Below are 19,229 nucleotides of genomic sequence, written 5' to 3' on the forward strand. Positions count from 1 at the left end.
CTAAAGATTTTATTTATTCATTTGACAGAGAGATAGAGACAGCCAGCGAGAGAGGGAACACAAGCAGGGGGAGTGGGAGAGGAAGAAGCAGGCTCATAGCAGAGGAGCCTGATGTGGGGCTCGATCCCATAATGCCGGGATCACGCCCTGAGCCCAAGGCAGACGCTTAACGACTGAGCCACCCAGGCGCCCCCTGGCTGGCGTTTCTGAGACCCAGCCCTCATCCGAGGTCAGTTGTACACAGCGAGGGTGGGAATGCTCTTCTTTTTCCATTGTGTCTTAACTGCAGGAGCTTCTCAGGGAAGTGAGAAAAGGACACAGCAAAATCACGGTTTGAGCTGGATCTGTCCAGTGCAACCCTCCACTTGGCGGATGAGGAAACAGGGATAGCTGAGCAATACAGAGAAGAGATGACTCAGCCACGCCACCCAGGTGGTCAGTGACACACAGGACCGACTCAAGTACTTCTGCCCATTACAGAGTGAGTATTTCTGTCCCCCTCTCCAGCCACCCAAGTCCATGTGTCAAAGCCCTAACCTCCAAGGTGATGGTCTCTGGAGGCGGGGCCTTTGGGAGGTGCCCTCATGAATGGGATAAGTGCCCTTGTAAGAGGCACAAAATGAGAGAGATTTCTCTCTGCCATGGGAGGGTACAACAGGGAGACAGCTGTCTGTAAACCAGGAACAGGGTCTCACTAGAACCCAGCCATGCTGACACCCTGATTTCAAACTTTCAGCCTCTGGAACCATGAGAGACAAATATTTGCTGTCTACGACCCCCAGTCTATGGTACTTTTGTTGTAGCAGCCTGAACGAACTAATACACCCTGTCACCTCCCTCCTGCCCTCCGTCCACATGCCCAACATTTGACCAGCTACCATTTACTGAACAGGGACTAGCCAGATAACACGCCAAGCACTCCTCACTCATGACCTCATCTCAGCCCCACAGCTGTCCAAGAAGTGGGCACTGTCATGGCCACCATCCAGATGAGGAGACCAAGGTGACAGGGAAGCAGGCAGCTTGCTGAAATCCGTACAGCCCAGGAGGAGCCAGGTTGGGATGAAAGTCAGGTATGCTTTGCTTTAGATTCTAAACCACTTGTTCCTTGCTGCTCCCCACTTCCCAGCTGAATTCCCATTCCCTGTCAGGCCCATTATAACTACATCGACAGGAGAGAACTTTCTTTTGTGACGTCATGGAAAAACTCAGAGCCCTGTGTGAAGACCTTAGCTCAATCTGGCATGACTCTCAGCAGCTGAGGGCCTGGTGCTGACTTCTAACGAACGGATTTGTGCCAAGTTGTCAGGGAGGGTAAAGTCTCAGCAAAACCGATGAGGCAGAGGAAGGCAAGTTGTCAACTTTCCTGAGACTCAGTATTTTTGTTTCGTTTTGTTTTCCAAGAGGGAGTAGTAAATACCCTTGACCACAGAGTCATGAGGAAGATGTGGAGGTCTGGGTGAGAAAGTGCTTTTCGGAGTGCAGCGCATCTGAGGCCGGGCTGGAGCGATCTGGAGAATTCTGGGAGCACCAGGATCTCTGTGGTACCTCAGCTCTGACCCTACCTGGATCCTTGCTTCCTTGTTGCTATGGACTGAATTATGTCCTCCTCCCTCACTCCAAACTCATGTGTTGAGGCCCTAATCCCCAGTGTGATTGTATTGGGAGATGGGGCCGTGGGGAGGTAATAACAACGAAGCCCTCATAATGGCCACGAGGCCTCTGTCTGCCATGTGAGGATGCAGCAAGAAGGTGGCCTTCTGCCAACCAGGAAGAGGGCTCTCACCAGACACCAAATCCACTGGCCCTTTGATTTTGGACTTCCCAGCTTTCTGTCCCTCCCTCCTCTGACAAATCCTTCATCTTATTCAAGTGATCTTTCCAGAACTTAAACCTCATCATATCCTCTTGCTTCCTGTTGAAAATCCTTCCATGGCTCCCCATTGCCTGCCTCTTCAGGAGGCTGCCGTTTGTTCATCAAAGCATGCAAGCTGAGAAGGCAATAGGGTTAGTTAGCTGATAAGACAGGTGTTACCTCCTCACGGAAGTGACATCTTTCACCTTCACTGTATTCTCTTGGTGAGAATCAAGCTACTAGGCCCAGCCCACACTCAAGGAGAGGGGATCACACAACGTCATGAATGCTAGGAGGCAGGGATCACTGGGGGCTGTTGTGTCCCCTAGAAAGATGTGTTGGGGTCCTAACTCCCAGTGTTTGTGAATGGGACCTTATTTGGAAATAAGGTCTTTGCAGGTGTAAGATATAAATGAAGTTAAATTAGACATTGGGTTAGAGTGGGCCCTAAATCCAAGGACTGGTGTCCTAATAAGACCATGTAAAGACACAGCGACACAAGGAGAGGGAAGGTGGCCATGTAAAGGCAGAGGCAGAAGTTAGAGTGATAAAGCTACAGGCCAAGGAAAGACAAGGACTGCTGGATGCCACCAGAAGCTAGGAGAGAGGAGAGAGGCACTCCTCCCTAGGATAGATTCTTCTCTAGAACCTCACAGGTAGCATGGTCCTGCAAACTCCCTAATTTCAGATTTATAGGCTCCAGAACTGTGAAAGAATACATTTCTGGAGCCCCCTAGTTTGTGGCACTCTGTTACAACAACCCTAGGAAACAAATACATGGATCATGCAAGAAGTCTGCCTACCCCAGCTAACAGAAATGGCAGATTCCTGAGCCCGCGACTCACCACCACATGTGATTCAGTGGGTTTGGTGGAGTCCTGTTGATTTTGATGCAGGAAGTCAAGGGCCCATGCAAGGAAAACAGCTCCTCTGGTCAGGTTTCAGCCTGCCCTCCAGCCTTCTGTGCCCCCTCCCCAGCACACTAAGCTCTTTTCCAACCTCTATGGCCATGTCCTGGCTGTGTCCTCTGCCTCTTTGTCCTTTTCTCTTCTCTACCGGATAACATACTCATGAAGACTCTAGCTGAACACCTCCTCCAGGAAGCCTCCACTGACTACACCATACCACCAGACTGAATTCGTTTGTCAAAGTTCATCTAACCATACTCTCAGAATGTGTGCATTTCTTTACGCAGTACATTCTCCTCAAAAAAATTGATTTGGGGGGGGTGCCCAAGGAGAGGGGGAGAGAGAGACTCTTAGGCAGCCTCCATACCCAGTGCAGAGCCAACATGGGGCTCAATCTCATGACCCTGAGATCATGACCTGAGCTGAAATCAAGAGTTCGATGCTTAACCAACTGAGCCACCCAGGCGCCCCAAAAGCTGATTTTTTAAAACCTACAACCCTGTGGTGGTCCTATTTCACTCAGAATAAAGACAAAATTCCTACCAAGGCCTCCAGAGGCCTATGTGCTTGCCACTCTGACGTTTCCCATCTCACCTACTATGTTCCCTTTGGTCACACCACCGTGCAGCTCCTCGAACACACCAGGCATCCTTCTGCCTCGAGCCCTTAAGCACATCCTTCTGCCTGGAACATTCAGCCTCATACCACACCTCCTCAGAGTCTTTGCTTAAACCCTACCTTCTCAGGCCGCCTCGTCTGACCACCTGATCTGATGCTACAACACCCCCCACCCCCACCTCAGTGCCCTGTTCCCCTAAGTTTTTCCCATGAGAGTTATCACCCCCTAACATATTATAATTTACTTGCTCCCCCTACTAGAATGTAAGCTCCCTGAGGGCAGGGAACTTTGTTTCATTCACTGAGGCATCTCAAGTGCCTAGAACAGAGTCTGGTTCGTATTAGGGGCTCAACAAACATTCACTGGATACATTATGGTGATATTCTTAGTATCTAGCGAGACTTGCTTTGGAAATCCCAGCCTGTCTCAGCAACATGGGAGAAACCAAAGAACAGTGGCTGTGTCCACTGGGGGGCCCTACGCAATGTCCGGATGGCAGTCTCCCTCCAAGCAGAGGTGTGGAGAGCATGAGTGTTCTCAGAGGGCCAGACCCGGGAGGAGGGAAGACCCAAGAGTGGGGTCTGATAGCTTGTGAAGACTTTTCTACAATGAGTATCTTCTTCTAAGGCACAAGGGGTGCCCTGCCTTATTTTCCTAATAGAGTCATTTTGGTACACCCCATTGTTTTCCAGATGGAGAGGCAGGGACACAGAGAAGTTCAGAGTCTTGTCAAAGGTCACAGCAAATTATTAACTGGAATCCACAAAATATCCAGACACTTATAAATAGTAAGATATGGTAGAGCAAAACGCCAAAAAAAAAAAAAAAAAAAAGGCNAAGGCCTTTGTTTTCCCCTAATGAGAACATGTGAGAGATTCTTGTTTGGAGAGAAAGGCTTTTTTTGTTTGTTTGTTTGTTTTGTTGTTGTTGTTGTTTTAAAGATTTTATTTATTTATTTGAGAGAGAGAGCGAGCACAAGTAGGGGCGGGGAGAAGAGGCAGAGGGAGAAGCAGATTCCCCACTGAGCTGGGAGACTAATGTGGGGCTCCATCCCAGGACCCTGAGATCATGACCTGAGCCAAAGGCAGCCACCCAGGTGCCCTGGAGAGAAAGGCTTTTTTAAGAAGACAAGGGAACTAGGAAGAGAAAAGGGGTCAGGGATGGGAGAGCTACCTTGCTCCTTTTTTTTTTTTTTTAAAGATTTTATTTATTTATTTGACACAGAGAGAGACAGCCAGCAAGAGAGGGAACACAAGCAGGGGGAGTAAGAGAAGGAAGAAGCAGGCTCCCAGCAGAAGTGGGAGCCCAATGCGGGGCTCGATCCCAGGACCCTGGGATCAGGCCCTGAGCCGAAAGCAGACGCTTAACGACTGAGCCACCCAGGCGCCCCTAGCTGGTTCCTTGATAGTAGAGTAAGGCCTCCTTGGGGCAAGGCAGCAATTCCTGGGGCATCTCTCCCTTGTAAGACTGCTAGCTTTCTTGGAGAAATCCTGTAAGAATGGATTTCTGGTCCATTCTGGGCTCACCCTAAAAACTGAATAAAGGATAACATCAACCGCTTACATAGCGTTGCTGTATGCCTGTATGGTCCTTATAACAACGCCCTGAGGCTCATTATCCTTTAAGACTCTCTCTACCTTGCCTTTGTCATACTCTCTGTGTCTCAGTTTCCTTATCTGTCCAAGAGGAATAATAATAGCACCAACCTCCCCAGTCCCCAGTGGGGACTCAATGACTATTAGCTAATATTACCTCCATGTAATTATCACCCTTAACTCTTGGGAAAGAGCTAGACATTCAGCCACTCTAAGGAAATTATACTTGACTCAGGATGCAGATGTGACCCATCTCAGAGTCCCAATCATTAGCCAAAGGGAGGGGTCTTAGGCAGCATTCCTGGCAGCCCTGGAACAGATGAGAGAACTTTCCAGTAAAGAGGGCCAAAGAGCATGCAGACTGGGGCAGTTTCCCCAAGAACATAACTCCAGACTTTTATCCATTTTTTTTAAGATTTTATTTATTTATTTGACAGACAGAGAGCCAGCGAGAGAGGGAACACAAGCAGTGGGAGTGGGAGAGGAAGAAGCGGGGCTCAACCCCAGAACCCTGGGATCATGCCCTGAACCGAAGGCAGATGTTTAACCACTGAGCCACCCAGGCGCCCCAAGACTTTTATCCATTCTGCCTATGAATCAAGGACCTACCTGCTTGGTCAGAAGAGTTAAGTGCTAAGGTGTGGTGGTCAGGGCCAGTGCCTGCGGTGTGGGGAGACCCCATGCCTGGGAGCTTGGCAGCCTTAGCTAAAACCCTGAGCAGACCCTCCCCACTCCATGGGCAAGCAGGTGGGCTCTCCCAGGAAGCTGTACATCCAAGGAGGACCCTGTGGAGGAAAGCAGGTGAAGTTCTGAAGAATATGGAAATGCTCCCCTTGTAGCGTGCCTGTGTATAGCTGTTTTGGGTGTGGGGGGGTCATGGGGGGGGTAGACAGGGAGGCAGGTGAGAACATCATTCTAAACACTCCTTTGCCCCTCATTCTCTTTTGTAAAAGTTGGGTGCTAATTACTAGCATTCTCCAGGCCCCCTCTGCCCTCGTCCCACTGTGCTGCAGAGACCCTGTTCTCAACAGCCCACCTACCCGGGATCAGCTTGTGAACGTCCCCTCCAGTAGCCCTATCGCTGCCGCTCCTTTAGATTTTGTAAAACGTATTATCAAAGGACTTCAGGTTCTCATTAAATTTTTTTGAAAAATGCTACTGGATATGAGCAGGCTATCTGAAGAACCATAACCAGCTAGACAAATCCTCTGAAATGGGAACTGCGAATTCATTCACTCATTCACTCAGGCATTCAGACATGAACGCAAGTGCTTACTGAGCGCAACGCCTTCCAGGGGCTCACATCGAGCCTGTAGTCAGGATGGGCACCTCAGGGATCAGTTACCAGCAGGAACAGAAAAATGGCCCCTAAAACAGGGGCAGGAAAGAAGGGGAGGAGAGTGAAAGGGATATGAGACCACTTCCTATGGTGGCCAGGTAAAGATCAGCAGTGATCTGCAGTCGATTTCATTCTCTGCTTCTTCAGGAATCTAGAAGAAAAAATGCTTTTGTTCTCTAGCCTGGCCGGAAGGGTAAGACAGCAAGGGCTTTTAAACGCTTTTCGCTTTTCGCGGGGACTGTGGTTTCTCCCGCCGAGCCTGCAAGTTTGGTTTAGAGGCCGTCCCATAGAGGGCGCTGTTTGCCTGCCGTTGAATGGAGTCCTGGGCGTGCGTAAGCGGAAGCCACACCCCTCGCCAGAGGGCGAGTGAAGGGCTGTGTCCGCGCAGGTGGCCCCACATTCACGAGCTTTCTGGCAGCGGAAAGGAAAGATTTACTCTGTGTAACTGGCTGTTCAAGCCCAGCATCCCTGAAACTCAGGGTATGGGCCGAGGGTGCTGACACCCGAGAAACTCTTCTTTCTGGTTAACACACACACGCACAGCAGCGCACCTGCGTGCCCCCTGGGAGGGGAGACACCGGGAGAACTTGGGAAGACAAGAGAGAGTGAGGTTCGGGTGCGGGGGCGACTGTCCCGGACTCTTGTCCTGCCAGCCTGGACCCCTTGCCGTCTGGGTCTAGTCCTCAAGTTGCGGATCAACCAAAAGCCCACTTCCCCAGCCAGAACTTTTCAGCGACGTCTGCCGGCCGCTTCTTTTTCCCAGGAGATGAGCGACTTTTCTGCTTGTCTCCGTTTAAGGCGGCTTCCTTGCGTCAGAACTTTAGCCAACTTCGCACGCGTCCGCTCCGGAGAGGAGAGCTCCCACAGCACGCGCGAACACAAGCAGCGGCCTCTCTCTCACAGGCTCCGCCGCGCGGGGGGCGCGTCCCGGCCGAGCCCACCCAACTTGCGTACACCTGCGGCATGGAGCTATTTCTGCAATTGGGGCGAAAGTGACTTCTGGGTGTCCAGTACCGACTGGGTGACCTTGGCCCAGTCTCCTCTCCGGGAGCTCTGTTCCATCTATAAAACCTGAGTGTGAGACCCACCCTGCTTGATCTCAGGGCGGTGATTGATTTCAAACTCAGCTTTGGCGTTTTGCATTCCATTAAAGCTCTGTACAAACTCAAGGGAGTAATAATAATGAGAATAATGATTGTTTATGGAAGCACCTTTTACAATGCTTCCAGGTTCCCAAAGCAAAAATAGGGTTCACTACTGTAGATGAATGTTTGCTAAAAGAAGCATTAAATGCGCCCATCGAGATTTGGTGGTGGGGGGAGGTCTGAACACCCGGATCAGAAAATAATACATACCCACTTCTCTACTGGGGAACCACAGCGGTTGCACCTGCAGGACGGCCTTGACTTAGCCGAGGAATGGCTCAAACGGGGAAAAAAGGCAATGGGGAAGCGAAGGGGCATGAAAAGACTTTGGGTGTATGGAAGCTCACAATGGGTGGAGGAGAGTGATGGCCACTTTGCCGCCTTTCTCTGACCGGGAAGCTGTCTCTCGGGAAGGGACCCCACAAGCAATCCTACTGTATTTGATGCTTAAATCTGGAGTCTTAAATGCCTGCCTTATGGGCTTCTTTGAAACCTGGGGAGTTGTTTTTTAAGCCGACGGAGTAGAGTGACCTTCCGCCCAGCTGTCCCTTAGAGGCCCAGCAGGGTTCTCTAGGGACTTGGCGGCCCTGGGGGATATGCTGCCACCGCCGAGGAAGGTCCCACCGCTGTGCCTTCGATTCTCATTGCCCCTCTTAAAGCTTTGGGCAGCTCCAAACGCTGGCAGGTGAGACTTCCCAGGAGAAAGTGCTGTCTTCGGGGCCGCCGGCCCAAGAAGAAGAGCGCCCTTCCGAGCGTAGCCGTCGGTGCCGCGACGCTCCTGCCTTAGCAGCCCCAGCAAGTGACGCGCGGGCGTTAGCCCGTTTTGCGTGCACACGCGGGCGCGCCGAGACGCACACCCACTCCTGCTCCAGAGGAAAGACTCACTCTTCGGTGTCCCAGGGCCAAAGGCTAAGGCCACGCTGATTCCTGAGCCCGCTGACGCAGTGCAAGGACTTACACCCCGATTCCCTCCCTATCGATTAGACGGGAACCCAAATCCCCCTCCTCGTGGCCGCGCCCTTAGCAGGCTTTGGGGAACATGCTGAGGCCGCCGGACCCCAAAGGGTAGGAAAGTGGTGACTTCGCCGCGGGCGGGAGGTCGCGTCCTGCCTCCTGGGCCGGGGCTGCGTGGCTCTCCAGCAGCGTGGGGGCGGCGGGACCCTGTCAAGCCCCTGGGGGCGGGGGATCGGCAGCTGCTAGCGCGGGTAACCCCGAGGTGACCCGGGCGGGCCAGGCCCGCCCCTTCCCCCTCCCGCAGGCCTGGCGGCTGGAAGCCGGTCCCCGAACTGCAGGGGGGAGAGGAAGGCGCTGGCTCCCGGCTCCTCGGCTGTCAGTGCGCTCGGGCCGGGGGCGCCGCCGGCTCTGCGTCCCTCGCTCGCCTCCTGCGCTCGCCGGAGCGCTCCGAGTGCCTCTTTAGCGGGAGCCAATATCCTTTTGTGCTAATAGGCTTGTCCTCATTTGCTGCCTAATTGGACTATATAAAGCCAATAACGGGCAGGCTCTTATAGCCCGAAGCCAAAGCGCCAAAATCCGAGCGAGGGCGAGGAGGGGGCGGTGGTGGAGGCGGCTGCGGGGCCCGGGCTCGGCTGCGCCTTCGCCTGCCTAATCCCATTTGCCATTGTACGCGCCCAATCGCTGTATACTCCCCGCATTTAACTTGGATGACATTTTGATTTCATCATTAGCATCCGGCGCCGGATTGACGCAGCCCCAAGCCGGGGACTGCTCCTGCCGCCTCCTCCCCGGGAGCTGCAGCCGCCGCCGAGCCGCCTCGCTCCCTCTGTGCCGCGGCTGGACCGCTCCCCGCCCCTCAGCACCCCTCCCACATGCAAGCCCGCCCCGGCCGGGTCCTCACCCCGCCCTCCCGCCGCTGGATTTGCGCCCGGGGCGGCCCCCGACTTTGCGCCCGATAGTTGAGTTCCGTTTATGGTCTGATTTCCGGCCGCCCGCCTGCTCGCCCGGCCGCCCGCCTGTCCCGATCCCTCCCTCCCCGGCACCCGGAGGAGAGGGGACTGCCGGAACCCGGGCCGGACGCCCCTGGCACCGCTAGCGCGCAGCCCCCGCCGCCGCCGCCCCCACCTCCCGCGCCCAAGGAGTCCCCGTTCTCCATCAAGAACCTGCTCAACGGAGACCACCACCGGCCGCCCCCTAAGCCGCAGCCGCCCCCACGGACGCTCTTCGCGCCGGCCTCCGCCGCCGCGGCCGCCGCCGCTGCTGCCGCCGCTGCGGCCAAGGGGGCTCTGGAGGGCGCGGCGGGCTTCGCGCTCTCGCAGGTGGGCGACCTGGCTTTCCCCCGCTTTGAGATCCCGGCGCAGAGGTTTGCCCTGCCCGCGCACTACCTGGAGCGCTCCCCGGCCTGGTGGTACCCCTACACCCTGACCCCCGCCGGCGGCCACCTCTCGCGACCTGAAGGTACCGACCTCTCTTTGAACTTTCATTGTCCTCCCCGCGCGCCACCACCATCCCCGCCCCGCGCCGCCTCCCACCTCAACCCTGAGACCCCCGTGCCCTCCAAACCGCTGTCTGGCCAACTTCCTACGGCCCCTGGCTTGCGTCTACTACCCGCGCGCTCCGTTACGCTGCCCGGGAATCCAATCCCACTTGGTGAGAAAAAGAGGTGGAATTGGAGCCCAGGGCGCGGCACTTCCCGGGGAAAGTGGCCTGGGGTATAAATCGGGAGGCTTCAGCCGGCTGGGACCAGGGCCTGGATGGAGGCAGTGACCCGATGGGCCCAAGCCATGGGCGAATCTCTCCGTGGGCCCCTGGCGGGAGATCTGAGGGGAAGAGTGGAAGTGGCTGCTCTGCCACCGTCCGGGACTCTCGCCTGCCCTGGGAGGAAGGGGATCCCAGATGATGCGGAGTCCCTACCCTGGCCCAGACAGGAAGGAGGCCCACGAGGACGGTGAGGCTTCGAGGCCTGGGGCCCAGAGGCCAGCGCGGATTAAGCCTTCGGCCCCCAGGCTCCAGGCCTCGCTGAAGGCTGTGTCGGTGTGCGTGTGTGTGCGTCCGTCTGTCTGTCTCTCCCCAGCTTCGGAGAAGGCCCTCCTGCGAGACTCCTCCCCCGCCTCGGGAACCGATCGCGACTCCCCCGAGCCATTGCTCAAAGCCGACCCCGACCACAAGGAGCTGGACTCCAAGAGCCCGGACGAGATCATTTTGGAGGAGAGCGACTCGGAGGAAGGCAAGAAGGAGGGCGAGGCAGCTGCGGGCGCGGCCGGGGCGAGCGTGGTGGCGGCGGCGGCGACGCCGGGCGCGGAGGACTGGAAGAAGGGCGCCGAGAGCCCCGAGAAGAAGCCCGCGTGCCGCAAAAAGAAGACGCGCACGGTCTTCTCGCGCAGCCAGGTCTTCCAGCTCGAGTCCACCTTCGACATGAAGCGCTACCTGAGCAGCTCGGAGCGTGCCGGCCTGGCCGCGTCGCTGCACCTCACCGAGACGCAGGTCAAGATCTGGTTCCAGAACCGCCGCAACAAGTGGAAGCGGCAGCTGGCGGCCGAGCTGGAAGCGGCCAACCTGAGCCACGCCGCGGCGCAGCGCATCGTGCGGGTGCCCATCCTCTACCACGAGAACTCGGCTGCCGAGGGCGCCGCGGCCGCGGCCGCGGGGGCCCCTGTGCCTGTCAGCCAGCCGCTGCTCACCTTCCCGCACCCCGTATACTACTCGCACCCGGTGGTCTCTTCTGTGCCGCTGCTACGGCCTGTCTGAGGCCCGACAGGGGAGGGGGAGGGAGCGCCCGGCCGCCTTCCCAGATCCCGGAGGAGACTGGGCCGGGACGAGGGCGCCGAGACGTCCTGCGGCCTTCGGGAACCGGGGCTTCGGCGCGCCTCCCCGGCCTCCCCTCCCCCAATCGGTAGCGTTTTGTAAGTATTTGCAATGCATTTTCGTGCAATTCACCCCTAACGGATTTGAGGCGCTTCCCCTCTTACTTTTGGTTTTGGTTCTATTAAGAAAAAGCAGGAAAAAAAGGCAAAATTCCCTGGTCAAATATTTCATCTGAAAGCTTTTGTAAAAGGTGCAACTCTTTCCCCCAAATTTGCATTGCGCTGTGGCTTTTTGGTTTTATTTTTATAGAAGAGAAATAAGCCGCGAAAACCTAAACCCCTTTAGTTTATTCATTTTCTATAGAACTATTTTCAGAAGTCCAGAGAGAGACAGAGAGAGAGAGATTGAAGGAGGTAATTCACAGGATCCTACTTTTCTTCTTGGATTTCTGGGTGTGGTTCTCCCTCTCCAGCCCCAGCTATCCTCCCCCATTTTCAGAATCTGAGAAGCCTCTGGTAGGAACCCCTACTCAGGCCGCTTTTCCCGCAGAGGTGTGTCGAAGTTGACCTCTTCAGCTGTCCTGCTTTGTGACTGAGGAATTCTCTAAGTGTTTAAAGGGAAAAGACAAGACCGCCCTAAATTAGACTTCTGATTATTGAAACAACTCCACATCTGGCCCGGTGTGAGTGTTCTTTATTAATACCATTTATTTGGGGGATTTCATTTGTTGGTAAATTATTATTATTACTATTATTGCTTTGTTCCCTGTTTTGAGAGAGTGATTTCAATATTAAAAAAAAAAAGATCTGTCTTTTATCCTCTCCCCCTTTTTGTTCTGCAGTAACTGTTGTATTTTGACCTGTGCAATATTGTACAAAATTTCCTGAGAGCCCTGCCTCTTTCTCCACGGAGAGAAGCAGACGTTTTCACTGTGTAATCCTGGTCATTCGTTTGGGAGGAGAAAATTAAGAAGGGGGAAGGGGAGGGAGGAAAGAAACAAGGATAGGTAGCAATGCTCAAAGGAGTAAGATAGGCATACTGGAGCGCTTTAAGTGAAGGACAATCAATTTAGGAGAATTTTAACTTATTTGATATATGTACAGATTTCTTGTAAAGTTCACCCTCAACTCCACAGGGCTCCTCGCTCTGCCACCCAGTCTGTTTTCTTTCTGTCAGCTACACCTGTTGTTCTGCGATAGCTTGTTGTTCTCCCCACCCCCCATCTCCCTCGTCACTGCCTGGGTTCAGCCCCTTTTTAAGAAAAAGAGAAAAAAGCCCACAAAATATTGTTACATTTAATGTTGTCGTGAAATTGAATTAATTAAAAAGAAAAGAAAAGCGAAGCGTTTCGTGTTGCCACAGTGTGTAACTTCAGACAATTTTCCGCAGAGCAGGTGTCTCTGAAACTCTTTTCTGCCTGGCTCTCTGGCTTCCTCTGCGCTCGCCAAGTGCGACCTGGACGAACATCCCCATAATCCAGGAGGCGGCAGAGACAGAGGCGGCTTTGTTCGCAACCTGAGCTGCTCTCTCCCCAGTGTCTTTTGCGGCTTGCAAAGCCCTGCGCTCGGGAGAGAATGCGGGGCGGAAGGGGCGAGAACCTAAGCTTATCTAGTTTGAGAAATTGAGCGAGGCGGCCGCCGAGAGCTGAGAGATGGCTGATAAATTTCTGAACGCAGCACTGCAGCCTCGCAACCCGTTCCCAGGCCACGGTTCCTTCAAGAGCCGCGAGCTTCTGGGCAGGACATTTCGGGGCACTCGACAGCGGGCCTGGTGTGTGCTGGTCTCCGTTGCCTCTAGGGTCGGGGGCGGGAAGAGGAAAGAAGGCAGTGAACTTAGAATTTAGCTGTGGCCAGAGGCGGGTCGTGAAGCCCCGCTGGCAGAAGCCAGATCCAGAGAGGGCCGACCCAGAGAGGCCAACCAGCCACCGGACTGGGAGGCATCCAGAGGCCTTGAGGAGTTGTGGCTCTCGGAGCGGCTCGGGGAAGGGCGCGGTCCCGGTGTGTCGAGTGCCAGGGAACAGAGACCCCCCCCCGACTGTGGCAGCGGCCACTGGAAAGGCCCTTTCTGTCTACCGGCGCCCAGCGGCCTCTCTGGTCTGCTGTGCCTGTCCGGCCCATGCCCGGAAGAGCAACGCTGCAGGTTCCCACGAGCTTGGTGGGCAGCTGGGGGAGGCGCGGCGCGCGGGGAGCTGCTAGGAAGCGCGAGTCGGCCGGCGGAAGCAGGTGCTTGCGCGCTCCTCGCCAAGCGCAGGGCTGCCTGCCTTAGAGCCTGGGGTCTGTACGCCCAACTCCTGGCAGGGCAAGTTTGAAGCTGGGAAACCAGAAGGGGGAGATGAAGAACCTGTAGACAGGATTCTGAAGAGCACACCGCCCGGCGCGTCCGCTGGGGAGCGCCTGCACGCGCTCCCATTCCCTCTCTCAGTGCTTTGCTGGGTTCCTCAAACCCAATCGACACAGTTGAATCTACTCTGGCTGAAATGTTGAGTATCGTTTTCTATTGATGGGAAACTGCCCCCAAATAAACTGGCATGCGTATTTATGGGACAATTTTAGCCTGAACCTCAGTGAAGATAGATCTCCCTTTATTTCCCTGTGGTTTGGAATAAAAACGAGGGCATGTGTCGTAAATGAAAAATAAACAGAAATTCGGGGTCAAAATATGTTGTTCCTTGTGTTACCTGCAAACACAGTGATGCCTTTTACTGTTGGCAATACTAACTGTGGGACAGGCCAGTAACAGCTCATTAAAAATAATGTTGCAATAGCAAACATGTCCTTAGATTTTACAGCCAGAACATGATGCTATCAAACGCCGAGAAAATACTTCTTTATTTGTGTTTGGATTCTAGAAAACGGTTCTTGACTGACCCAGTCTTTACAAAGTCAAGTAATAACTGGTTCCCCACCCGCACAGTTTATCCTTTGTCCTGCTCCCTGCTGCCGCCCTTTCCCTCCTATTGGGGAACCCTGCTGCCCTGCACCGGTACGTTTCTCACTGGAGCCAAGGTGCCTGCCCTAGGGGAGAAGGGTGGTGCCAGGCCCCCAGGGACTGGCGGCTGTGTGAGCCTAGAAGCTGTCAGGGTGGTAGTATTTCTCACAATGCAAGGGAAAGAATTGCGCCTGAGTGAGGGGGCACCAAGCGTCACTGCCCACAAGGAAGCATCCTAGGCTCGACTCCAGGGCTTTCTGAGGCCTTGGTGTCCGGAGAACCCAAGAAACTTCTCGGTGGGACTGTCACATCCTGAGAGCTGGTTAGGGTCATCTTCCCCTACAAAGAACGCCCTTCCCCACCCCTGCCTCTGCAGGGATTGCCAAGGGCTGCTGGGACCATGCAGCAGAGGGGGCTATCTGATGGGGTGAGGGTGCTTCTGTGCAATTCCTCCAGGACATTCCACTGTGAGATGTCAGCCCCCTGTCCCCTACCCTAGGACACTGGATCAACACCCTGAATTTTATACATTCACCCTCCTTCCCCTCTCATCATAGAACCTAGCTTTCTTTCCACTTACCCTAACTTCAGATCCTTCCCTATCTCCACCCCCTACTAATCTTCAAGTCAGTGCAAATGACATGTCTTTCTCGCTAAATCCTTCCTGCATCATCCAAATAGACACACCAGCAAACACACATAGGGTACACTCGTGTGTGACATACCACACGCACACACACACACGAGATAGATCTTAACAGACCCGTATCCAGGGGCTCGCAGTACACCCACCCACATATGTGTTTACCATCACAGCTATTGCTAACACAAAATCAGGCACACTTTGTTTGAGATAACCCTGGGCAGCTGGATTTCTCCGACGGCCCCAGGCTAAGGCAAGCTGGATAGAATCCTGTGGAAAGGACTGAGCCTGAAATCAGTCCAGCAGAAATGCCTCGTGCATTCCTTCTCTCCTACTTGCGACAAACTAGGGAAGCCTGCCAACACCCCACCGCGAACTCCCATACTCCTATGAGCTGGGACCTAACTCGGAGCTGAGGTCCCTAACGTGGGTCTCTGCCACTCTGAGCAGCCCTGGATCGTCTCCGGGCCCTGGGAGATGGCGGAGTCAGCGCGTGAGCTGTTTCTGTTGGCAACACAGATGTATTTCTTTTATTTGATAGTAAATAGAGCGGGTGTGTGTACATCAAACAATGGTAAGACAGATATAAACTGCCCCCCCTTCCTGCCACTGGGCGCTCATTCTGAGCTGGGACGTCCTGTTGGCAGGCTCCCGGTACACCAGAGCCAGAGGCCTCTCGGAGAGAACCCCAAGCATTCTGGTCTCCTCGCTCCCAGAGAGCCGCTGGAGGGTGGAGCTGGGAGAAAGAGGAGAAGGCAAGGTAGGTGAGATTTGCCTTCTCTTCTGCGAGCAGGTGCATGCCGAGCCAGCTAGGGGCTGGGTGATGCTGCTAGCGTTCTGAGCACTGGGGCCCAGAGGGCTGAGCAGCCTTTGGTATTTGGGAGCTTTGGCTAGGCCCCGAGTTGTTGGGCTTCCTGGACCGAGGCCATGCTCCCCAGAGTGCGCGTGGGACACCTCAGCTTTCCTCGAGGGGCCCTGAGGGGGTGCAGACTTAACTGCCCGCCTCCAAAGACTCCATTTGCCCCCACCTCTCGCGGTTGTCCACGCCCCGCCGCCCAGCGACCCATCCAGGGGGCCTCTCCCCTTTAGCGATCTAAAACCAGACTTCGCCAAGCAGCTAAGGAAAAGATCTCTCCACTGGGTCGCCAAGACAGAGACAGGGTGAAAGGGCCATGAACACCACAGAACTCCCCTCTTAGGATCCAGAGCGCAGCTGAGCAAGCTGAGGGGACTACTCCTGCCAGGGCGCGTTCACGTGGCTCCGCAGAGAAAATCCGCCAGGCTCCTCCTCCAGGCTTCCCGCCCACTCTCTGCCCACCACCTCGCCCTGCATGCGGGCTCTCTCTGGCTTCGGTGCCAGTGGTCCATGCGTCCTGGAGTAAGCTTCTGGAAGTGTGCACGCCTGTGTGTGCACGGGCGCCCAGTCGAGGTGTGCTGGGTGGATGCTGACCCTTTGACCTATAAACAACTGGGGGAGGGTGGCGGGTGGAGGAAGAGAGGAAAAGGCCGCAAAGATAACTAAGCCGGTTGTACTTTGGAGCCCAGACAGGTGCTCGGACCTCGAGTTGAGATTTCTGTGCACTTGTCCCTGGGCGTGCCCCGCTCCTGTGGAAGTACCCTAAGGGCTGCTTGGGCGGGGAGCGGCAGCTTCGGGGGAATCAGGTCTCAGATTGAAGCGCAACCTTAGCCCTCTCTGGGGCCCATAGCCTGGGATTTCTTCCCACCCTTCTGCCTCTAGGGTCCGGTAGACCTTCCTTCGAGCGTTGGGCAGTTTCAGAGACTGAGGCAAGGGACGGCTGGAGGCTGCCTGCCTCCTTGGAGAATTCCCAGGCAGTGCACATGGGTTGTACTAGCCTACATCTTTTTCTCGGCTGCTGCTCCAGGCGATGCGTCTGCAGGGTGAAACTGCCCCAAATCTGAGTTGCCGGGGTTCCAAAAGGATTCCTTCTGGTTGCGGTTGGAAAGAGAGGAAAAAGAGCTGGGGTAGAGGTGTAGAGCAAGCGAACGAGCGCCCAGGAGAGCGTGTTGCGCCCATCACTTAGTCAGGAGAGGCGACGTGGAGTCACCTGGTGTGCCTCACCCGAGCGCTAATGTCTTAAAGAAATAGAAAGAATCCCCTTCTCTCCTGAGCTCCTTCACTGCCCTCGCCCCCCTTGGTGATGGAGTGCACGCATCAGATTTTCATCAAAGTTCTATTAAGTGAAACATAGGTTGCAGGGCACCCTTTGATTGAAACAGTTTAAATTTTAATTGTGTTTTTAATTTGACATATAGTTGCAGAAAGGAATGACACTGCGTCGCCAAGGGGCGGTCGATTTTCTTAATTTCTCCCAGAGGAATTGATGAGTCTATCAGGCCACTAGATTGGAAACCCATTAAAGCTCTCTGGTTAGGCTGTTAATTGGAACTTGATGGATGTGGGGGGGGGCGGTGTCGGGACTCGGCTATGCTGATCCAATCTTCATGACTTTCTGTTTTCCAATAAATTACACAATTCATTTTCCAGCTGCAGATTACATAAATTGTACACCTCTGGGGCTCTCTTTTTCAAATAGGGAACCCTTTTCCCCAAAAGCCTATTGTGAGATGTCATTTGCACCAAAGAACGAACAGCAGAGGTCCTTGAATGAAAATCGAAACATAATCAACGTTTATACTTAGAAAATTTATTGAGATCATTTTCTCTGGTATTTCCTTATTTTAAAGTTTGGACGCGCCATATATCATAATCCACTCCCGTAAAGGTGGGGGGGCAGACTGTGTTTAATATTTATCGAAGCTTGATTCCAAGATCAAACTTGTTTATGACTTCATCTGTCATTTCGGAGGTAGCCTTCTTCCACTATTACCCGGCTCAGCCAGCCTATTTCCCAACTGCTGCAGAGCAGAGAGGATCAATTTTTATTAGGCTCCTCGGCAAGTTTGCTCTGGGCCGCTTTAATATTGAGCAGTGGCATAATCTCGAGACCTAAACTTTAAGCATCCTTTCAGTCTCAGAAAGTTTATCATTCCTTGGAACCCGGTTGTGTCTAATTCCTAGGGAGGGGTCGATCCCCAAAATGAGGAGGGGCCGTACTCCCGAGTATCGGCTGTTAATCTGAACAGTGTAGGGAGGGGCGGAACTATCCCTAGACCAGGAGGGTGGGGCGGGAGGTGGTACAGAGTTGAAAGATTGCCACACTTGAGGACAGAGACGGGGTGTCTGTGAGTGGTGGTTCCTAGAGCTGACAGTTCCTGGGAGTGTGTTTTACAGCTGTGCTGGGCCCAGAGAGGGCATCTGGGCCTTTGCGCTCTGAGTGAGGTCTCAGGGACCCCCGAATGCCCCAAAGGGATGACGGGAAGATCGAGTCTTGGCCTTCGGGCCCCTGCGGTGTGACTGCTATCAGTGCCCGAGGGGCAGGAGACCCCGCCGGTGACCAGTTGAGAATTGCAGAGGACAGCCCAGAGGAGAGTCCTTTGGGTTGCAGAGTCGGGTGTCCTGCTTGGTCTCTGCCATGGCCTCCCCGCCTCCGTCCTGCGCCCACAATCACTTTTCTGGCTCAGTGTAGAATGTGAGTGTGCGTGTGTGTGCGTGCGCACTAGTCGGAGCTCAGCGAACGTTTGCTAACTCAATGTGTGTGAATGCGTAAGCGTTTATGCAAGTGCGTGCATGCGACTTAATGCGTGCGCTTCTGAGGATGTGTGGGGTGCGGAGATGGTGGAGGCTATGCAGGACTCAATTGTAGCTCACCTCTGTGTAGACCAGACGGTCAATGCGAGAAGAAGAAGCGAGCAAATGGAGTACGAGGGAGGCCAGATGGCTCCTTTTGACTTCCCAAACTAGCCTGGGGTGGGGGATGGGCCGAGGTTGTGGGGTCGCGGGGCTGTGTGGTTTCCTAGATTTGAGTCCTCCAACCAGTCCTCAAACCTCAGCACACACCCCCTTCACACCCCTTTCCCCACTTGCAGTCCCTCGCTGCTCCGAGCCTTGGAGCTGCTTCTCTGAGGCCCATCCCAGAGGCCTGGCCGCCACCTCGCGTGGTCCCCGCCCTGGCAGAGGCCAACCCCAAGGGTCCCTGACCCCACCCATACATCTGCCCCCGCAGTCACGAGATAGCTGAGGTCCTCACAGTCTTGCCCCCAACCATTCCCCAAACTCCATGCCAAAGCCTGCTCTATTCCTCGCCCCCTCCCAAGGGCCTGTAATTGGCAGTGGAACAACCTTGAGCTTCAATCTTGCTTACTGTGCTCGGGCTGGTCACCTTTCACTGCGCCTCAGTTTCCCCTCTGGTACAATGGGGGTAAAGATCTGCAAAACAGGTTTGCCATGGGGATTAAAGTGAAGGGTGATGGGATGCTTCCGGTGAGTTCCAGCTTGCCGGCACCAAGTATTTACTAATTAGGAAGGGTCCAACCAATGCCCCCCACCTCCTCGCCCAACACTGCTTTCTTCCCCAGA

General features: G+C 54.5%; 1 protein-coding gene across 1 annotated transcript in view; it reads left to right on the forward strand.

Moving 5' to 3' along the window:
- HMX3 (H6 family homeobox 3) overlaps window positions 1-11,180 on the forward strand; it is a 75,268-nt gene extending 64,088 nt beyond the window's left edge. Inside the window, exons 2-6 of the mRNA XM_034663634.1 lie at window positions 8,121-8,225; window positions 8,720-8,866; window positions 9,147-9,243; window positions 9,375-9,873; window positions 10,490-11,180. Of these exons, the coding sequence (XP_034519525.1) occupies window positions 8,121-8,225; window positions 8,720-8,866; window positions 9,147-9,243; window positions 9,375-9,873; window positions 10,490-11,163 (1,522 nt within the window). The 3' untranslated portion in view covers window positions 11,164-11,180. The remainder of the gene's footprint in view (window positions 1-8,120; window positions 8,226-8,719; window positions 8,867-9,146; window positions 9,244-9,374; window positions 9,874-10,489) is intronic.
- Window positions 11,181-19,229: the final 8,049 nt, after the last annotated feature.

Source organism: Ailuropoda melanoleuca, chromosome 6 (genome assembly GCF_002007445.2).
Source record: "Ailuropoda melanoleuca isolate Jingjing chromosome 6, ASM200744v2, whole genome shotgun sequence".
In the NCBI taxonomy this organism is placed as follows: domain Eukaryota; kingdom Metazoa; phylum Chordata; class Mammalia; order Carnivora; family Ursidae; genus Ailuropoda; species Ailuropoda melanoleuca.